At 43.1% G+C, this 19,410-nt stretch overlaps 1 protein-coding gene across 1 annotated transcript in view; it reads right to left on the bottom strand.

Annotated features, from left to right (window-relative positions):
• LOC118362681 (protein Daple-like) overlaps positions 1–19,410 on the bottom strand; it is a 75,223-nt gene that overhangs the window by 13,229 nt on the left and 42,584 nt on the right. Inside the window, exons 13-22 of the mRNA XM_052485221.1 lie at positions 16,209–16,390; positions 14,484–14,621; positions 14,087–14,371; positions 13,374–13,919; positions 13,058–13,297; positions 10,421–10,548; positions 8,363–8,504; positions 7,965–8,162; positions 7,578–7,739; positions 4,788–5,065 (exon numbers count right to left, since the gene is read on the bottom strand). Coding sequence (XP_052341181.1) covers positions 4,788–5,065; positions 7,578–7,739; positions 7,965–8,162; positions 8,363–8,504; positions 10,421–10,548; positions 13,058–13,297; positions 13,374–13,919; positions 14,087–14,371; positions 14,484–14,621; positions 16,209–16,390 — 2,299 coding nt within the window. The remainder of the gene's footprint in view (positions 1–4,787; positions 5,066–7,577; positions 7,740–7,964; positions 8,163–8,362; positions 8,505–10,420; positions 10,549–13,057; positions 13,298–13,373; positions 13,920–14,086; positions 14,372–14,483; positions 14,622–16,208; positions 16,391–19,410) is intronic.

Below are 19,410 nucleotides of genomic sequence, written 5' to 3'. Positions count from 1 at the left end.
GTCCATACATGTTAGAAACACCTTTGGCAGCAATTCCAGCAGTGAGTCTTCTTGGGTAAGTCTCTAGAGCTTTGCTCACCTGGATTGTGAAATATTTGGCCATTATTCTTTTCAAAATTCTTCAAGATGTTGGGGATCATGACAGTAATTTCTATAGTATTTCAAGCGAATTTAAGTCAAAAGTGTAACTTGGCCATTTAGGAACATTCACAGTCTTCTTGGTAAACAACTCAAGTGTTGATGTGGCCATGTATTGAAGGTTATTGTACTGTTGAAAGGTGTCCTCTCCCAGTGTCTGGTGTAAAGCAGGTTTTGCTCCAGGATTTTCCTGTGCTTAGCACTATCCCTTTTCTTTTAATTCTGAAAAACTCCTCAGTATTTGCTTATGTCAAGCAGTCGTACCATGATGCAGCCACCACCATGCTTGAAAATAAGGAGGCAGTTAAATGACAAATACATTTTAATCCCACTTTGTAACAAAATGTGGGGGGGGGAAATCCAAGGGGTCTGAATACTTTTGCAAGGCAGTGTATGGTGCCTAATTAACTGTCCCCAGGTTTTGTATTGTGTTACATCTAAAAAAAATAGGCCATGGCAATCCCATCCCATATAGATTCCTATTACCACCGAAATAACAATATCGATACTGGGTCCGACAAGAGCTGGATGGAAAAGTCATGAAGTATTGAGCATCCATGATATATGTGGTGGTGTTTTCAAAGAGCTGCTAAGATCACAGATCAAAGCAATCCCATCAGGTTTGTCTTGATTCTTTCATAATTTCCCCAAAATTAAAGAAACTGACTGGAAAAGGGAGGGACTACCTCAGCCTGTCCAATTAGAACCTCTCATTTTAGTTGTGTTGAAAAACATTTTCAAAATGTTTTTCTACGGTGTACCCTAATGAACACAACCCAGGCCTTTGAGGCATATATGGACCATCTGATATTCAGCCTGATTAGGTCCTTGACGGCACAGCAGGCAGACTCTTCTAATCCCTGGGCCTCAACCCCGGGCCCCAAGGGACCCTGCTCCATTATTTAAAAAAGTAGATAAGGAGAGATTTTTAGTTAGCCAGCTCAGCCACGTCACATCTCACATTACTCCATTTAGACTGATGTGATAGTAAGCTTCCCAATAGGACCATTTTTCCAGTACAGGACAGTGTGTGGGTTCTCATGTCTGTGTGTATGCGATATTAGGGCTGGGCGATATGTCCAAAATATTATATCACAGTATTTTAAGTATACATTTAAGTATAAAAGTAAAAATAATTTCAAATGACTTATATTACGCAAACCAGATGGCACCATTTAAAAAATATATATTATCGGATAGCCAGGGGCACACTCCAACACAATTTACAAACAAAGCATTTATGTTTCGTGAGTCCTCCAGATCAGAGGCAATAGATAACCAGAGATGTTCTCTTGGCAAGTGCGTGAATTGGACCATTTTCCTGTCCTGCGAAGCATTCAAAATGTAACGAGTACTTTTAGGTGTCAGGGAAAATCTATGGAGTAAAAAGTACAGTATTTTCTTTAGGAATGTAGTGAAGCAAAATTTTTCAAAAATAAAAAAATAGTAAAGTACAGACAAAAAAAATGGACTACCAAAAGTATTTTTACTTAAGTACTTTACACCACTGCTCAATTGAGAATTTCCACACGGCCACGTAGAGCTGCACACTGCCGAGTAGGGATGCACACTACAGGAAAATAATCTAGGATTTATTTTTAACCAAATGTTGCAATTGCGAATTAGAGTAAAACTGTTGGAATAATGGGAATAGGAATGACTATTCTAATTCAATAGTTAGAATAGAACAGTGTTTGAGATGACAACGAATTAAAATGTCAGGAAAGAGTTATTGTGACAGGGTAGGAACTAAAGTGTTGATATGTGTTTCCTAGGGGACCCTATAAGCTTTGGCTACATTGCATGGTCTCTCTTAGCTACTTCATGTAGTTAACATATTTTTGCTTGGAATATTCCTCTTTGATTTAGAAGATAATGTTGCACAAACAACATGGTGATTTAAGTCTACACCATCACTGGTATTATCAGGCTGTATTAGCTAGTTACGTTCTCTTACTCAGTACATTTATTAGCTAGCTATTAACATTAGCGTCTAACAATTGGCATGTCAAGATTTAGGGCAACTTGCTAAGAAAAGACAAACTATCTGTTTGCTGATGTAAGAAACAAAAACTAATAGTGTGATTATAGAACGCTGGTGGGTTTATATTAAGAACGCTGGTGGGTTTATATTAAGAAGCAAAGTGAAAACAGCATCGGTGTCATCAACATTGTTGCGTGTGCTGCATTGACCATACAGACTGAACGAAAGTGTCTCGTGGTTGAGGAACATCCAATGAGCTCCTTGAGTGGCAGGGGGCATGGCTAGGTCTGTGAAAAGTGGCACGGAGAGAGAGTGGACAGAGATGACTCAAGTAGCGAAGTAAAGTAAACATTACAGATGGCATATCACATTTAAAACAAACCAAACATTAAAATAATGGTATAGAAGTAAAAAACTAAATGGTCCCTGCATCAATACATGTCATAAAATAAGGTATACCGCTCAGCCCTATGAGATATACGTACATAATCTAACCAAGTACAAATATAACCACAGCAAACAAACAAAGAGAACAGTCGCCATAGGTAGAGGAGTGATGTACTTGTGACACGTGTCACCCTCCAGCCCTCCCCTCAGGAGTGACCTGCCTGAAGCAGTACAGGTTATAAGGTTCCACTGTAAAACAATAAAAGCAGCAGACTAGAAGAGCTCCACTGACATCCAAAAACCCTATCTGAACACCAACTGAATGAAATTAGTCTCCCAGAGTTATTGACCAGTCATAGTTCTGGCCTGATGTTAACTTGTTGTCCAGTCCCTCCCTAGCCCTAGTGATAGGCTACCTGTCTCCACCCAACCCGACCGTTTCGGTGTCAGCAGTTTCTCCCAGCTCCAGCCAGGGTGTCTGAGTGAAATCACACCCAGTCTGTTACTGCTGTACTGTTCCAGCCCCGTGGCATGGAGTGGTCAGGAGAGAGAAGGGGAGAGGCAGGAAGGGTACGCAACACATCCCCTAGGTCACTTCCTTAGGGCGGTCTCTCAATGTCCCAGTGCCAAGCCAGTCTGGAAGGACATACTTTCTCTAGCCTATGGCTGTTTATATGTGTCTTATCAAATGAGGAAGTCTGTTATTGGAAAATTAACTTCAGAGAAATATATTAACACAGTTCTCTTGATGACATGTAAACAACTCATATTTTACGCAGACTCACCGATGTCAATACACATGACATGGACATGAACAACCATGGAATATGACCACTCTGTAATAATAATAATAATGATATACATTTATTTTAAACGAATCTGACCTTTTATATTACACCTTCTCAGTGTAACATCTTGGTGAGTGTATTTGTGACCATGGTAGTTGACCGCTTGGTGTGTATGACCCATTGCAGACTCTTCCATGTGTGTTCAATCACTTGGTGTGTGTGTGTGTGTGTGTGGCTCAGTTGGTAGAGCATGGCGCTTGTAACGCCAGGGTAGTGGGTTCGATTCCCGGGACCACCCATACGTAGAATGTATGCACACATGACTGTAAGTCGCTTTGGATAAAAGCGTCAGCTAAATGGCATATATTATTATTATTATTATTATATTTAGGTGTGAACCTGTGGATTATGACATGTATGTGTGACCATAGTCACTTTATTTATCCCGCGCCCTTTGTGATTTTTTTACAGACCTTTTATTAATGTTCAGAAATCATCAGTCAAAATGACAAGTACTATGGTGGTTGTCTATAGTGTGATTTCTAGCGCCATGTTGATTTTTATTTTTTTTTCCTATGACTTTGGCTCTAGCGTTTAAGCCACAAAATATTATGACCCCATTCCTGAAAGTTAAGACCAAGGAACAAGTGCATGCCTCCTGTTTCCCTCTCTGATACTCACAAGGACTCATTGTGTATGACAAAAAAAACACACCTAATGACTGAGGGAAATTAATTCAAAGCATACCTCATTCAGACTGGAATTTGGCATTAGCTGATTGTCATTTATTGAGATGCCTAGTTTTCAGACGATTTAAAAAAAATACCTAATTTCTTTTAAAGACGCAATATGTAACTTTTTGGGCAACCTGACCAAATTCACATAGAAATAGCCTTAGTTATTTTATTGTTGCTCTTTTATTTTTTTAAACTTTTGTTGACATAGTAAATATTTTCTTAAAACTGCATTGTTGCTTAAGGGCTTGTAAGTAAGCATGTTGTATTCGGCACCTGTTGTATTTGGCATGTGACAAATAAAATGTGATTTGATTACAATGACTACACTATACTTGCTTGTTTTGTCAAACTGAAATTAGGCAAACTATTCTAATTTTAGCAACCAGGAAATGGTGGTGTGATTTTAATAGCGTTGAGCCTTTTCAACGATGCTAACATTTTTTGGTTGCACTTTGACTCACACAAGTTGAGTGTACTCCACTTCTTTAATAATTACTTTAAGCAACATTCCATTTTAAGAAAAGTGATTTATTGGCAGTTGTGCTGGAGAGAGAGTCAGTTCTTCTGAAGAATAATGTGGAAAATATCCAGCACCCCTGCAATGAACTTAAAACATTTTTTTTTTTTTTTTTTTACATATGTCCCCAGTAAAAATATAGTTGAATAGCCCTGCCTTAGGGTATTACCACTTGGTGTGTGTGTGCCAGGTGGTTTGTGTAACCCCTGTGCGTGTGCCCCATGTGTGTTACCCACTTGTTCTCCAGTGTGCGGTGCTCTTGCTCCAGAGCTCTCTGGTTGCCCTTCAGGGTGGCGTGTTGGGCGATGAGCTGCTCGTACTCCGCTGCCTGTCTCTCATGCACACTCAGCAGGCGCTCGTGATCCTGCAGCACGCTCTCCCTACCCACCCGCGCCTCCTCCCGCTGCCGCTGCCACGCCTCTGACTCACTCTCCAGCGCCCCCACCTGGCCCTGTAGCACAGCATTCTGGGCCATGAGAGATGCACTCTGGGAGTTGAGGGTGGAGTTCTCCACCTAAAAGAGGGAGACATTTCTTTTGTTTTACAACATCTATATGTTGGCAACAACTGACACAGCTAGTCTAACTAGGAATTAGGGCTGACCCCATTTAGTCAATTGGTCGATTGTTTGGTCGATAGGCTGTTGGTCGACAGAGGATTTTTTGTTGTCGAGGTCACAAATATACATATATTTTTTCCATGGCACATGTCTAGGGCTGACAGACAAAAAAAGTGTTGTCTGTTCTTTAAACCACTCAATTAGTTGACATTTTTAAATGTGTATTTTTCCATATTGACACATCCTATGTGTTTTAATCAAATCCACTATATTAGCTTGTCTGATGCTTTAAGCACACAGTCTGATGAAATAATTAGGACACAGAAATGACCAGAGGGAGTCTGACCAGCAATTGATTTGATTGTGCCGGGGCCGACTCAGACTTGCTGCTCTGTGTGAACAACAAAAAAGACAGCGACGTTGTCTGTCTCTCCTCCCGGATGCATCGTCTACCACAGAACATCAAAGTGTTTATCGAGCGGTCTGTGTTGCTGAAGCTGCAACATAATTACAGCCATTTCTGACTGAAAAGAGCTGTTACCGGAATCCATCATTTGTTTAGGAAAAACCTCATATTCCCTCAGCCTTTGCGCTCTTTACGTGACACATGTATGCTTCACATGCACATGAGCAAAGACCTGTTCGCACAGGACAAGTATTACTGGAGAACGTTGGTTATGTAATGTAATTATTACTCCAGAATGCCCGTTATTCCAGAGGACGGTTTGGATGGGATAATGTTTTCCCCAAACTGCCCCCTGCAATTTTATATACATTTACACAGTTATGAAGGTCAAACGCAGACATTTCCCTCAAAACACAGGGATGTCGATTTTGCACGGGACTAGAATTATCAGAGGACCTTGGAGTTTGCCAAAAAACAGTATGTTATTCTGGCTGGAATTGTTACTCTCCTGCAATGTAAAAATGACTGACATGGCCAGGACTAATATTACAGATGTAATTATGTGCCTGAGCACAAAACGCCACATTTCCCCGACCTCCCCAGTAAAACTAATACTGTCCGAATAGGGCCTGACCTATAGACAGGGTTGGTCCTCGCCTTTCTGCCGGCACAGGTGAGACCAAATATTACACCGGTTTATTTATTGTTTAAGGTAATTATTCAAGGCTTGCTTAATTTTATATATTTTTTTACAACTAAAATGCTTGACTGCATTTCAAATCATGAACACTGTGTGATGACATGAACAATTGATTGATACAGTAGTCTAAAAAAGTATTGAAATATAGGCCAAAGTAAAACAGATGTGCTTTTATGCCTGAATCTCAAAATGGTGGCTATACAAGGCTGCTATACTAAGCCTACTAATGATAATGACATTACTTATGATCATAATAATAACACCAATAAGAAGGAGATCAAGAAAAAGGAGCATTATCCTGACCCCTCCTGTCTCAGCCTCCAGTATTTATGCTGCAGTAGTTTATGTGTCGGGGAGCTAGGGTCAGTCTGTTATATCTGGAGTACTTCTCCTGTCTTATCCGGTGTCCTGTGTGAATTTAAGTATGCTCTCTCTTTCTCTCTCTCGGAGGACCTGGCCTTGCTGCAGTTTCAACTGTTCTGCCTGCTGCTATGGAACCCTGACCTGTTCACCAGACGTGCTACCTGTCCCTGACCTGCTGTTTTCAACTCTCTAGAGACAGCAGGAGCGGTAGAGATACTTTTTATGATCGGCTATGAAAAGCCAACTGACATTTACTCCTGAGGTGCTGACTTGTTGCACCCTCGACAACTACTGTGATTATTATTATGAGACCATACTGGTCACTTATGAACATTTGAACATCTTGACCATGTTCTGTTATAATCTCCATCCGGCACAGCCAGAGGACTGGCCACCCCTCATAGCCTGGTTTCTTCCTAGGTTTTGAACTTTCTAGGCAGTTCTTCCTAGCCACTGTGAGTCTACACCTGCATTGCTTGCTGTTTGGGGTTTTAGACTGGGTTTCTATACAGCACTTTAAGATATCAGCTGATGTAAGGGCTATATAAATAAATTTGATTTGTTATTCGAAATACAATGTCTCGGACAATTTGGAAGTGTAAACACCAAATAAATTATAATACCAAAGAGGCTGTTCTCATGAAAAAATTGTAAACAAACACTCAAACAGGCAACTGACTATCTTATTTCTGTAGATATATTGATGACTTATAAAGTCAGAGTCAGTGGGACATAGGGTGTCTATATGGAAAAATACATGTTTAAAAATTTGGACCGATCGATTGGACGAATGAACAGAGGACTGTCGGTTGACCAAGATCTTTTTTAGTCAGGGACAGCCCTACTAGGAATGCAAACAAGGGGGTGAGTAACTAAAAAGGAAACAAGGGGGTGAGGAACAACTGCCAGACCGACACACAACCAAGCTCAGAGAGAGAGAAGCACAGTAGCTGTGTGAACATGGTGGAGCAGAGCCACTGTAGTATGTATTGTCGTACCTGTAGCTTGGCTGTCTGTGTGTGCAGGGCCGTGTTGTGCTCTTGCAGTACTGCAGACTGCCTCTGTACGGCCACAGTCTGGGCATTCAGCTGACTGTTCTGGGTGTCCAGCTGTCTCAGCTGCTCCTTCAGAAGGTGCTTCTCTGTCTGCAGGGTTGCATTCTGAAGGGAAAGGCATCCAGGTAAGATTAAACATGCACAATATACCATTTGTATAACAATTGCCTGATACTTGTATTGGCCAGTATGTTGTGACCGTTACTGTAGTAGCTGTTTTGCTATGTATGTTCTAAGCATTCACAGCAAGGGTTGAGGGCTCTACAGGAAGAAGTCCTTGTCAATGGTCAACTAAACTTTCAACACTTTTAAAATTCCATCCCCACTCACATTCTTCTCTATGTCGATGAGGCGGTCCTTGAGTTTGAGGAGCTCCGCGGTGGCCTCTCTAGTCTCCGTCTCCCACTTCTCCTTCTGGCCAGGCCTGCCCTGGCCCTGACCTACAGCCTGCAGTGTGGAGCTCTGGGTCTGGGAGTGGGCATCCTCTTCCTCCTGCCTCTGTCGCAGAGCCTCTAGAGTCTTCTTCACCTAATCACCGCAACACAAGAGGGCAACAGTGTGAGTAAAAAGGATTGTAAGTGAATAAGTTACATAAGAGTAGAAATAAGAGTGAAAGTGTTTGTGTGAGAAAGATTGAGTATGTGCAAGAGTATGATTAGTAGACTGTGTGTGTACACACACACACGTCTGTGTGTGTGAATGAATGAGAGAGGAGGATAGGTACGTACGGTGCTGAGTTCAGTGCGTAGCTGCTGGTTGAGACTACTAGACTCCTCCAGCCGGGACTCCAGCCCCTGAATCTTCTCCTCACGGATCTCCAGAGTCTTCTTCAGTGTTGACTCGATCTTACTCTCCAAGATCTTGAACTTACTGAGGGGGCAAAGAGACAGGCAAACAATATGTCTAAATGTCATGAAGGCCAATAGAAAGTCCCAGAAGAATGAATTCATTGGGATTCAAATTTATCAGCAACGTGGGGCTTTTATTTAAGTCCGATGATGAGCAAACATAATGGAAATTCCTGTAGAACGATGTGCATTTACTCATCTATGTTTGAGGCTGAATGTGCTATTTATTGTACCTTATTTGTAAAACCAAGAGGGAGACCGCATGTGTGGCAGATATCAAGCCTTCACTTAGGACAGACTAGAGTAATACTACAGGATATCAAGTTTGAGACAGAGGTTTGCTTGCTGAGGTAATCTGAAAAGTTTTCCAACCATATGACTTTCATCTGTACTAAGGAGTCCCTGTATTAGCTTTGCACGAAGACAACTATGACGGAAGAATATGAAAAACCATAGCCACAAGCAGTTGAACCTAATAGTTAAATAAAAATAAATATCAGAGTGCAGAGCACACGAGATTACTAAGTGCTGTAGAAATGTAACTCTGGGTGGTGAATTTATTTGACATTAACTGATTACTGGCAGCTTGGGTTTCATTGAGCACAAATAGCTGGGGAAGGAATGTCTTTGTTTTTAATCCAATCACCCTGGGTGACACCCAGCTGTGTCTCTAAGTCTTACCCTGAGAGGTGCCTCTTAACACATCCTCAGAGAATGAAGAAAAACCCCTCAAGTAGAGGCCCTCCCCTTTCAGGCAATACAAGTTTTTCCAAAGTGTCTTATTTCATATATTTTCCCTTCAGAAAGGCTGGAGTTCAGGAGTGTACAGTTCAGCTATTCCCACAGCGCTGTCCTGCTGCTTGCCTCACCGGACCTGGGGTTCAAATAGTATTTGTTTTTTTCTTTCAAATACTTTAGTTTTTTTTTAAACTTGTCTGATACAATTGAACCAATGGAATTGTCCCAAAACCTCACTCATCTGGCACCCCAGGCAGGCAGGCTCAAATACTCAAAATATTTGAAGGAAATATTTGAACATATTTGAACCCAGGTAAGGTGCTCCCGGTCACTGTACATTACCTCACCCAGCAGGACTAGATTCTAGAACACCTTCGCTCTCCAGGGAAAATTCCAGAGAAAATTAAACTGTTGCAAGACACAGAGGAAAGGAAACAATCTTTCCCCTGTAATTTTCCCATACAGTCTTTTGAAATTGGTTGTAATAGAACATTGCACACCTGCTGCTGGAGATCACTCAAACACATACACTTTTGAGTGAAACACGTGTTCATGCCACCAACTGCACCAAACAATTTTTTAAAAAAGAGCCTAAACAAAATGTCACATTAAATCTGTAGAGAAAGAAATTAAACGCTTTCAACACAGGTTTGAACAGAAACCAGGACTCACCCACTATACCTGGCACAGGAGGTAGGGCAGAATCCATTAAAGCAAATAACTTGTTAAACATGAAAAGCCCCTTTACAACTCAAAACCAACATGTCCCCTGTACCCTCTGTGGTCCTTCTGTAGCTCAGTTGGTAGAGCATGGCGCTTGTAACGCCAGGGCAGTGGGTTCAATCCCCGGGACCACCCATACGTAGAATGTATGCACACATGACTGTAAGTCTGTAAGTCGCTTTGGATAAAAGCGTCTGCTAAATGGCATATATTATTATATTATATATTATTATTATATTAAAGTAGACATTGGGCACACATTTTCACAAGCACTTCAGCACACACAAATGCTATAAATACCAGTTACAAAATATTAGTACACTCCCTTTTTTAATACAAAAAATGGCTGCAGTATTATGAGGGTAAGGTATTGAGTCTGAGACATGGGTCTGAGACACCGGTAGTGTGATGGCATGTTGGTACAGTGTAGATGTAGTTAGTGTGATGCATGCTAGTAGACAGTGAAAAGCCTCTTACTTGTCTTCACAGCTGTGCTCCTCCTGCAGTAGTTTCTCTCTGTTCAGGCCAATCTTCTCCAGCTCATGGCTCAGTGTCTCCAACTCGTTCCATTGCTGCTGCACCTTTAGCTTCTCATTCACCAGGTCCTGGACAGAACACACACAATATAACGCTGATTCTACTGAGCTGTCCACCAAACAGTTTTAGAGAGGCAGTTGTAGCAGAAATGCAGATCTAGAAACAGACTTGAAACACGCTGCACATTCAGTTTACAGAGAGGCTACTGTAACCCTTACTGCAGTTTTAGAGGCGCATTGACATAAGCAGAGTATGCACAGAATACTAATCTCTCATGGTGTGATACATAATTTATATATAAAAAACTAAATCTTTATCCATTCATCGGCACCCTGCATTTCTTTTTCTACTTGAACTCTATGTGCTGTATGGTACATCTACACCGAACAAAAATATGAAAGGCAAAATTTAACAATTTCAAAGATTTTACTGAGTTACAGTTCATATAAGAAATTCTGTCAATTCAAATGAATTCATTAGGCCCAAATCTATGGATTTCACATGGCTTGGAATACAGATATGCATCGGTTGGTCACTAATACCTTACAAGAAAAGGTAAGGGCGAGGATCAGAAAGCCAGTCAATATCTGGTGTGACCACCATTTGCCTCATGTGAGGCCGGTTGGACGTACTGCCACATTTTCTAAAACGACATTGGATGCGGCTTATAGTAGAGAAATGAACATTCAATTATCTGGAAACACTTTTGGTGGACATTCTTGCAGTCAGCAATTTAACGCCCCCTCATCACTTCAGACATCTGTGGCATTGTGTTGTGTGAAGATTGCACATTTTAGAGAGTGGCCTTTTATTGCCCTGAGTAGGTGTACCTCTAATGATTATGCTGTTTAATCAGCTTCTTAATTTGCCACACATGTCAGGTGGATGGATTATCTTGCCAAAGGAAAAATTATCACTAACAGGGATGTAAACAAATTTGTGAACAGGATTTGAGAGAAATAAGCATTTTGTGCAGATTGACCATTTCTTGGATCTGTTATTTCAGCTCATGAAACATGGGACCAAAACTTTACATGTTGCATTTAGATTTGTGTTCAGTATACAGTATACCCTTTGACCTTTTCCACCTTTTGTTACGTTACAGCCTTATTCTAAAATTGATTATATTATTTTTTTCCCCTATCATCAATTTGACAATGACAAAGCAAAAACTGGTTTAGACATTTTTGATAATTTATAAAAATTAAAAAACTGAAATATTACATTTACATAAGTATTCAGACCCTTTACTCTGTACTTTGCTGAAGCACCTTTGGCAGCGATTACAGTCTCGAGTCTTCTTTGGTATGACGCTACAAGCTTGGCACACCTGTATTTGGAGAGTTTCTCACATTCTTCTCTGCAGATCCTCTCAAGCTCTGTCACATTGGATGGGGAGCTACACAGCTATTCTTTTTCTCCAGAGATGTTCGATCAGGTTCCAGTCGGGGCTCTGGCTGGGCTACTCAAGGACATTCAGAGATGTGTCCCAAAGCCACTCCTGCATTGTCTTGGCTGTGTTTTTAGGGTCGTTGTACTGTTGGAAGGTGACCCTTCACCCCAGTCAGGTCCTGAACGCTCGGGAGCAGGTTTTCATCAAGGATTTCTATGTACATTGCACCGTTGCTCTTTGTCTCGATCCTGACTGGTCTCCTTGTCCCTGCAGCCAAAAAACATCCCCACAGCATGATAATGCCACCAATATACTTAACCATAGGGATGGTGCCAGGATTCCTCCAGATGCAACGCTTGGCATTCAGGCTGAGGGTCTTTAAGGTGCCTTTTGGCAAACTCCAAGCGGGCTGTTATATGCCTTTTATTGAGGAGTGGCTTCAGTCTAGCCACTGTACCATAATGGCCTGATTGGTGGAGTGCTATAGAGATGGTTGTCTTTCTGGAAGGTTCTCCTATCTACACAGAGGAACTCTGGAGCTCTGTCAGAGTGACCATCGGGTTCCTGGTCACCTCCCTGACCAAGGCCCTTCTCCCACGATTGCGCCGTTTGGCCAGCTCTAGGAAGAATCTTGGTGGTCCCAAACTTCTTCCATTTAAGAATGATGAGGCCACTGTGTTCTTGGGGACATTCAATGCTGCAGAATTTTTTTGGTACCCTTCCCCAGATCTGTGATTCGACACAATCCTGTCTCGGAGCTCTACGGACAATTCCTTCGACCTCATAGCATGGTTTTTGCTCTGGCATTGTCAACTGTGAGACCTTACATAGACAAGTGTGTGCCTTTCCAAATCATGTCCAATCAATAGAATTCACCACAGGTGGACTTCAATCAAGTTGAAGTAACATCAAGGATGATCAATGGAAACAGTATCTGTTTAGTTCATTTTTAATACATTTGCAAAGATTTCTAAAACATGTTTTCGCTTTGTCATTATGGGGTATTTTCAGATTGCTGAAAAAATGTTTTAATCAATTTTATAATAAGGCTGTAACGTGACAGAATGTGGAAAAAGTCAAGGGGTCTGAATACTTTCCGAAGGCACATTATATACTGCATAGTACACATACTTCTCTACAATCTACTGTAGCCTATATTACCCTCAGACCTTCCCCATACATACCTCTCGGAGTGTGGCCAGGGTCCTCTTGTCAATCGTGGCCTGTTTCTGCAGCTCCTTGCTCTCCCGCTCTAGCTCTTTGACCTTCCCAGTCGCCTCCTTTAACCTCTCCAGCTCTTTCTCCTTGGTGATGCCCTCCTTCTCCAGGGAGGCCAGCCTCAGAGCACTCTCCTCCAGCACCCTCTCCTTCACCTCCAGCTGCTGCCACAGCCTCCGTGCCTCCTTCTCCAGCTGCTTACTCTCCTGCAATTTAATTTAATTGAAATCAGGAGTACTTAAGACAAAGCAACTACAGTTTACACATAACACACAGACATACCTTCTCTGACTGGCCCAGTTCTTGCTCCAGCCCCCTCTTCTCCTTCTCCACTGCCTCCAGGCGTTTCGCCACCAGGCACACCTCCTCCAGCTCCCTTCTTAGCCCCCCTGTCTCAGCCTCGGCCTGCCTTAGCTCCCTTTCCAGCCCCTGGATCTTTGTGGAGCTGTTGTCCAGGCTCTGCTGGAGCCTCTGGTTCTCCTGACCCAGGCTGCTGATGCTCATCTCCAGCCTCTCTGCCCTTTTCCCCTGGGACCTCAGCTCCTCCACAGACCGGGCCAGCTCCTCCCTGTCCCGCTCTAGCTCCCCATTCTCCTGCTGGAGCTGGGCCAGGCGCGCGGCGGCCGGCCGAAGAGATTCCACAGTGCGGCGGAGCTCCAGGTTCTCCTGGTCCAGGAGGCTGTGGTCCTTCTCCAGAGTAGTCAGGCGCAGGCTGGTGTTCTGGGCCGTGTCCGCCTGCTTCTTCAGCCTCCGGTTGTCCTGCTCCAGGCTGGCATTGTCTCTCTCCAGGGCCTCGGCCCGGTCACACGTAATAATCAGCGACGCCACCTATGTTTACAGTTACAGTAGTCATGTTGAAATCATTGTGATATGTGATTGTTTTACCTAAGTTGAATACACTGATTGTTTTACTTGCAGTGATTGTGGATCGCATTCTTCAAAGACCTCTGCAGATATGGCAAAACAAGTGTGAGCACAAGAATGACCTCTCTCACCTCCCTCTGAAGCTGCTCTTTGCTCCTCCCAAGATGTGCAGTCTCCCTCTCCAGCTCCTCACAGCGCTCCCCCCTCTCCCTCAGTGTCTCCAGCTCCTTAGTCGACTGCTTGCCCTGGGCCTCTAGTCGGGCCAGCTTGGACCCGGTGTCCGTGATGGTCTGGTGGAGGACGCGGTTCTCCGTCTCCACCTCCCTGACCCGAGCCTCACTGTTGGCTTGGGCGCGCTGACGTAGGGAGCTCACCGCCTGGCTCAGGTGCTCCTTCTCCTGCTCCAGCTCAGAGATCTGGAGAACACACAAAGACAGTCAGGTGGGACAACAGTGACATAAGCGGGACCAGATGACATACACAATCAGTGGTGCATTTAGCATGCGCAAGGTTAGAAGTAGTGTGTACCTGTCTGTCCTTGTCTTCCTGCAGTGTCTCCAGAGCCTTATCCAGTTTCTGCTTGTCTTTGAGTAGATCTTCCCCGAGACCCTCCATGTCCTGGGTTGTCTGCTTCTCCTGGTCCAGCAGGGTCTGCAGATGCTCCAGCTAGGGAAGGAATGGATGATGGATGACAATCATGATAGAAAGCACAAACAAATTCATCAAGCCAGAGCAAAGAGGTCATAACAATGAGGTCAAAGCAATTGTCTGTAGAGATCCGAGACAGGATTGTTTCGAGGCACAGATCTGGGGAAGGGTACCAAAAATCGATCTATTGAAGATGCCCAAGAACACAGTCAACTCCATGGAAGAAGTTTGGAACCACCAAGACTCTTCCTAGAGCTGGCCGGCCGGCCAAAATGAGCAATCGTGGGAGAAGGGCCTTGGTCTGAGACGGGACCAAGAACCCAATGGTCACTGACAGAGCTCCAGAGTTCTCTGTGGAGATGGAAGAACCTTCCAGAAGGACAACCATCTCTTCAGCACCTCACAAATCAGGCCTTAAATGGTAGTACAAAAGGCACATGACATGCCGCTTGGAGTTTGCCAAATGGCACCTAAAGGACACTCAGACCATGAGAAACAAGATTCTCTGGTCTGATGAAACCAAGATTGAACTCTTTGGCCTGAATGCCAAGTGTCACACGTCTGGAGGAAACCTGGCACCATCCCTATGGTGAAGCATGGTGGGTGGTAGCATCATGTTTTGGGCATGTTTTTCAGCGGCAGGGACTGGGAGACCAGTCAGGACTGAGGGAAAGATGAACAGAGAAAAGTACAGAGAAATCCTTGATGATAACATGCTCCAGAGTGCTCAGAACCTCAGACTGTGGCGAATGTTCACCTTCCAACAGGACAATGACCCTAAGCACACAGCCAAGACAACGCAGGAGTGGCTTTGGGACAAGTCTCAATGTCCTTGAGTGGCCCAGAGAGAGCCTGGACTTGAACATCTACGGAGAGACCTGAAAATAGTTGTGCAGCAACAATCCCCATCCAACCTGACAGCGATTGAGAGGATCTGCAGTGAAGAATGGGAGAAACTCTCCAAATACAGGCGTTCCAAGCTTGTAGGGTCATACCCAAGAAGACTTGAGGCTGTAATATCTGCCAAATAAGCTTCAACAAAGTACTGAGTAAAAGGATCTGAATACTTGTGTAATTGTGATATTTCACTTCGTTATTATGTTATTATGTGGGGTATTGGGTGTAGATTGATGAGGGGGGGAAAAAACAATTGAATCCATTTTAGAAAATAAGACCAACGTGACAGTGACAACACATGGAAAAAGTCAAGGGGTCCGAATACTTTCCCGAATGCCCTGTACATTAAAAACATCCACACCGGTGCTGGGCCAAAGCCAAAGAATCGAGAAATATTGCATTAATCCGGTACATGCTGCTCTGCTCCCACCCGCATGCTTTAACTGCACCACAAAACATACTGCAATGCATACTGCAGACCAACTTTATAGGAAATGTGGGACCAGCATACAGTATCCCACAACACACAGACTGTCAATCTATAAAAGAATGTGGGACCCGCATACATTACCTTCTGCATGCTTCTTTTCTGTATTCAAGGTGTGTGGCCTCCATCTCTGTGCACAAGAGTGGCTGAACGTGCATGTACGCAAGTCTGTCTCTAGTATGTGTGTGTCTTTGCGCGATCAGTGTGTGTCTGTACAGTACCTTCTTGCAGAGGCCCTGGTTCTCACTCTCCAGCTCCAAGGTATGTAGCTGGCCCTCCTCTAGACTTAGGGAAGCCTCTCTGAGCTCCTGTATGGTGGTCTGTAGAACCTGGTTCTCTTTCTCCAGCTTCAGCAGACGGCTCGACGTAGACTCGTTCAGCTCAAACACAAACGATTTGCGCGCTGCACAAGAGGGGTGTTGATTAATCCAATGCATTTGTGTACTGTACAGTATGACATTGGGATCATATGCATGTCTATTTATTTAGAATAGTGTGTGGAAGTGATTGAGAGAGCAGCTTTGGTTGCTTGCATAATGGATATTTTTTTGTTTTGACTGAATCAGTGTGGGAAGTTTGAGTCAACCACATTTATAGCACACTGTGGATTTCTATATTATAAGTATTGCGTGTAGATTTACAGAATACATACAGTCGTGCTCAAATTTGTTGGTACCCTCACAGCTCATTGAAATAATGCTTCATTCGTCATGAAAGAAGTGATGAAATTAAAAGCTATTTTATCATGTATACTTGCATGCCTTAGGTATGTCATAGAATAAAGCAAAGAAGCTGTGAAAAGATTCATTTATTGCTTATTCTACAAAGATATTCTAAAATGTCCTGGACATGTTGGTACCCTCTAGAAAAGATAAATCATTGGATTATAGTGATATTTCAACCCAATTTGTTTAATTAGTATCACACGTCTCCAATCTTGTAATCAGTCATTCAGCCTATTTAAATAGAGTAAAGTAGTCACTGAGCTGTTTGGGATCATTGTGTGCACCACACTGAACATGGACCAGAGGAAAGTAGTCACTGAGCTGTTTGGGATCATTGTGTACACCACACTGAACATGGACCAGAGTAAAGTAGTCACTGAGCTGTTTGGTATCATTGTGTGCACCACACTGAACATGGACCAGAGTAAAGTAGTCACTGAGCTGTTTGGTATCATTGTGTGCACCACACTGAACATGGACCAGAGTAAAGTAGTCACTGAGCTGTTTGGGATCATTGTGTGCACCACACTGAACATGGACCAGAGTAAAGTAGTCACTGAGCTGTTTGGGATCATTGTGTGCACCACACTGAACATGGACCAGAGTAAAGTAGTCACTGAGCTGTTTGGTATCATTGTGTGCACCACACTGAACATGGACCAGAGTAAAGTAGTCACTGAGCTGTTTGGGATCATTGTGTGCACCACACTGAACATGGACCAGAGTAAAGTAGTCACTGAGCTGTTTGGGATCATTGTGTACACCACACTGAACATGGACCAGAGTAAAGTAGTCACTGAGCTGTTTGGGATCATTGTGTGCACCACACTGAACATGGACCAGAGGAAAGTAGTCACTGAGCTGTTTGGGATCATTGTGTACACCACACTGAACATGGACCAGAGTAAAGTAGTCACTGAGCTGTTTGGGATCATTGTGTACACCACACTGAACATGGACCAGAGGAAAGTAGTCACTGAGCTGTTTGGGATCATTGTGTGCACCACACTGAACATGACTATCTCCTAGCAGCTTGATGTTGCTGTGACAACAGTTGCAAATATTATTAAGAAGTTTAAGGTCCGTGGAACTGTAGCCAACCTCCCTGGGTGCGGCCGCAAGAGGAACATCGACCCCAGATTGAACAGAAGGAGAGTGCAAATGGTTGGAAAAGAACCAAGGATAACTGCCAAAGAGATACAAGCTGAACTCCAAGGTGAAGGTACGTCAGTTTCAGAACGCACCATCTGTCGCGTTTTGAGCGAAAACAGGCTCCATGGAAGAAGACCCAAGAGGACTCCACTTTTGAAAGAAAAACATAAAAGCCAGAAAGGAATTTGCTAAAATGCACATTGACAAGCCACAATCCTTCTGGGAGTATGCCTTTCGGACAAATGAGTCAAAACTGGAGCTTTTTGGCAAGTCACATCAGCTCTCTGTTCACAGATGGAAAAAATGAAACTTTTTAAGAAAAGAACACCATACGGACAGTGAAACATGGAGGCTCGGTTCTGTTTCGGGGCTGCTTTGCTGCGCCTGACACAGGGTGCCTTGAATCTGTGTAGGGCACAATGAAATCAAGACTATCAAGGCATTCTGGAGCTAAATGTTCTGCCCGGTGTCAGAAAGCTCGGTCTCAATCGCAGGTCATGGGTCCTCCAACAGGATAATGACCCAAAACACACAGCTAAAAGCACCCAATGACGGATAAGAACAAAACATAGGACAATTCTGAAGTGGCCTTCTATGAGTCCTGATCGCAATCCTATCGAACATCTATGGAAAGAGATGAAACTTGCAGTCTGGAGAAGGCACCCACCAAACCGGAGACAGCTGGAGCAGTTCTCTCAGGAAGTGTGGGCCAAGCTACCTGTTAACAGGTGCAGAAGTCTCGTTGAGAACTACAGAAAACATTTGATTGCCTCGAAAGGTTGTGCAACAAAATATTAGGTTACGGGTCCCATAATTTTGTCCATGCCATTTTCATTTGTTTTCTTATTCACAATATTATGTTGAATAAAAATCTAAAGCAAAGACTGATTTCTATTAAATATGGAATAAACAATGGTGGATGCCAATTGCTTGTCAGTTTCAAGTTATTTCAGAGAAAAGTGTGCATTCTTCGTTTTTTTTGTGGAGGGGTACCAACAAATATGAGCACATCTGTATGTGTTGACAGTTAGAGGACCAGGCACAGTGATACATGTGGGGCCGAGGGAAACAGCTGAGCCAGCTGCTGAGTTACTAGATTACCTTTCTGACAATACAGAGTTAAATATTAACTTCAACAGAGGCCAAAATAGAACCCCTCACACACACCACTGCAAAGACATGTTGTGTAAATCTACAGTGATGTTCAACCTCTCTAATAAAAAAACTGAAATTATGATACAATTCAATTGTCTAATTCAAGTATCAACAGCATAGTGTCTGAACTTAATTTTTTATTTTAGGTTGCGCCACAAGTTCTGGCAGGATTCACTGAGAATCTTTGATTTTCAGCATTTTTCAACCAAAATCTCCATCAGCCACTAATCAAAGCTGATTTATACATGTTGGCTGTCAGCAGAATAATATACGTGCCATTTAGCAGACCCTACAGTGACTACATGCGTGCAGACATGTTACGTATGTGTGGCCCCGGAAAACAAACCTATGAACTGAACAGTACAGGCCCACTACTCAGTGATGTAGCTGG

The sequence above is a fragment of the Oncorhynchus keta genome, chromosome 29, assembly GCF_023373465.1.
Source record: "Oncorhynchus keta strain PuntledgeMale-10-30-2019 chromosome 29, Oket_V2, whole genome shotgun sequence".
In the NCBI taxonomy this organism is placed as follows: Eukaryota; Metazoa; Chordata; class Actinopteri; order Salmoniformes; family Salmonidae; genus Oncorhynchus; species Oncorhynchus keta.
The sequence above is the reverse complement of the archived record's forward strand: the minus strand, read 5'-3'. Positions and strand labels throughout refer to the sequence as shown.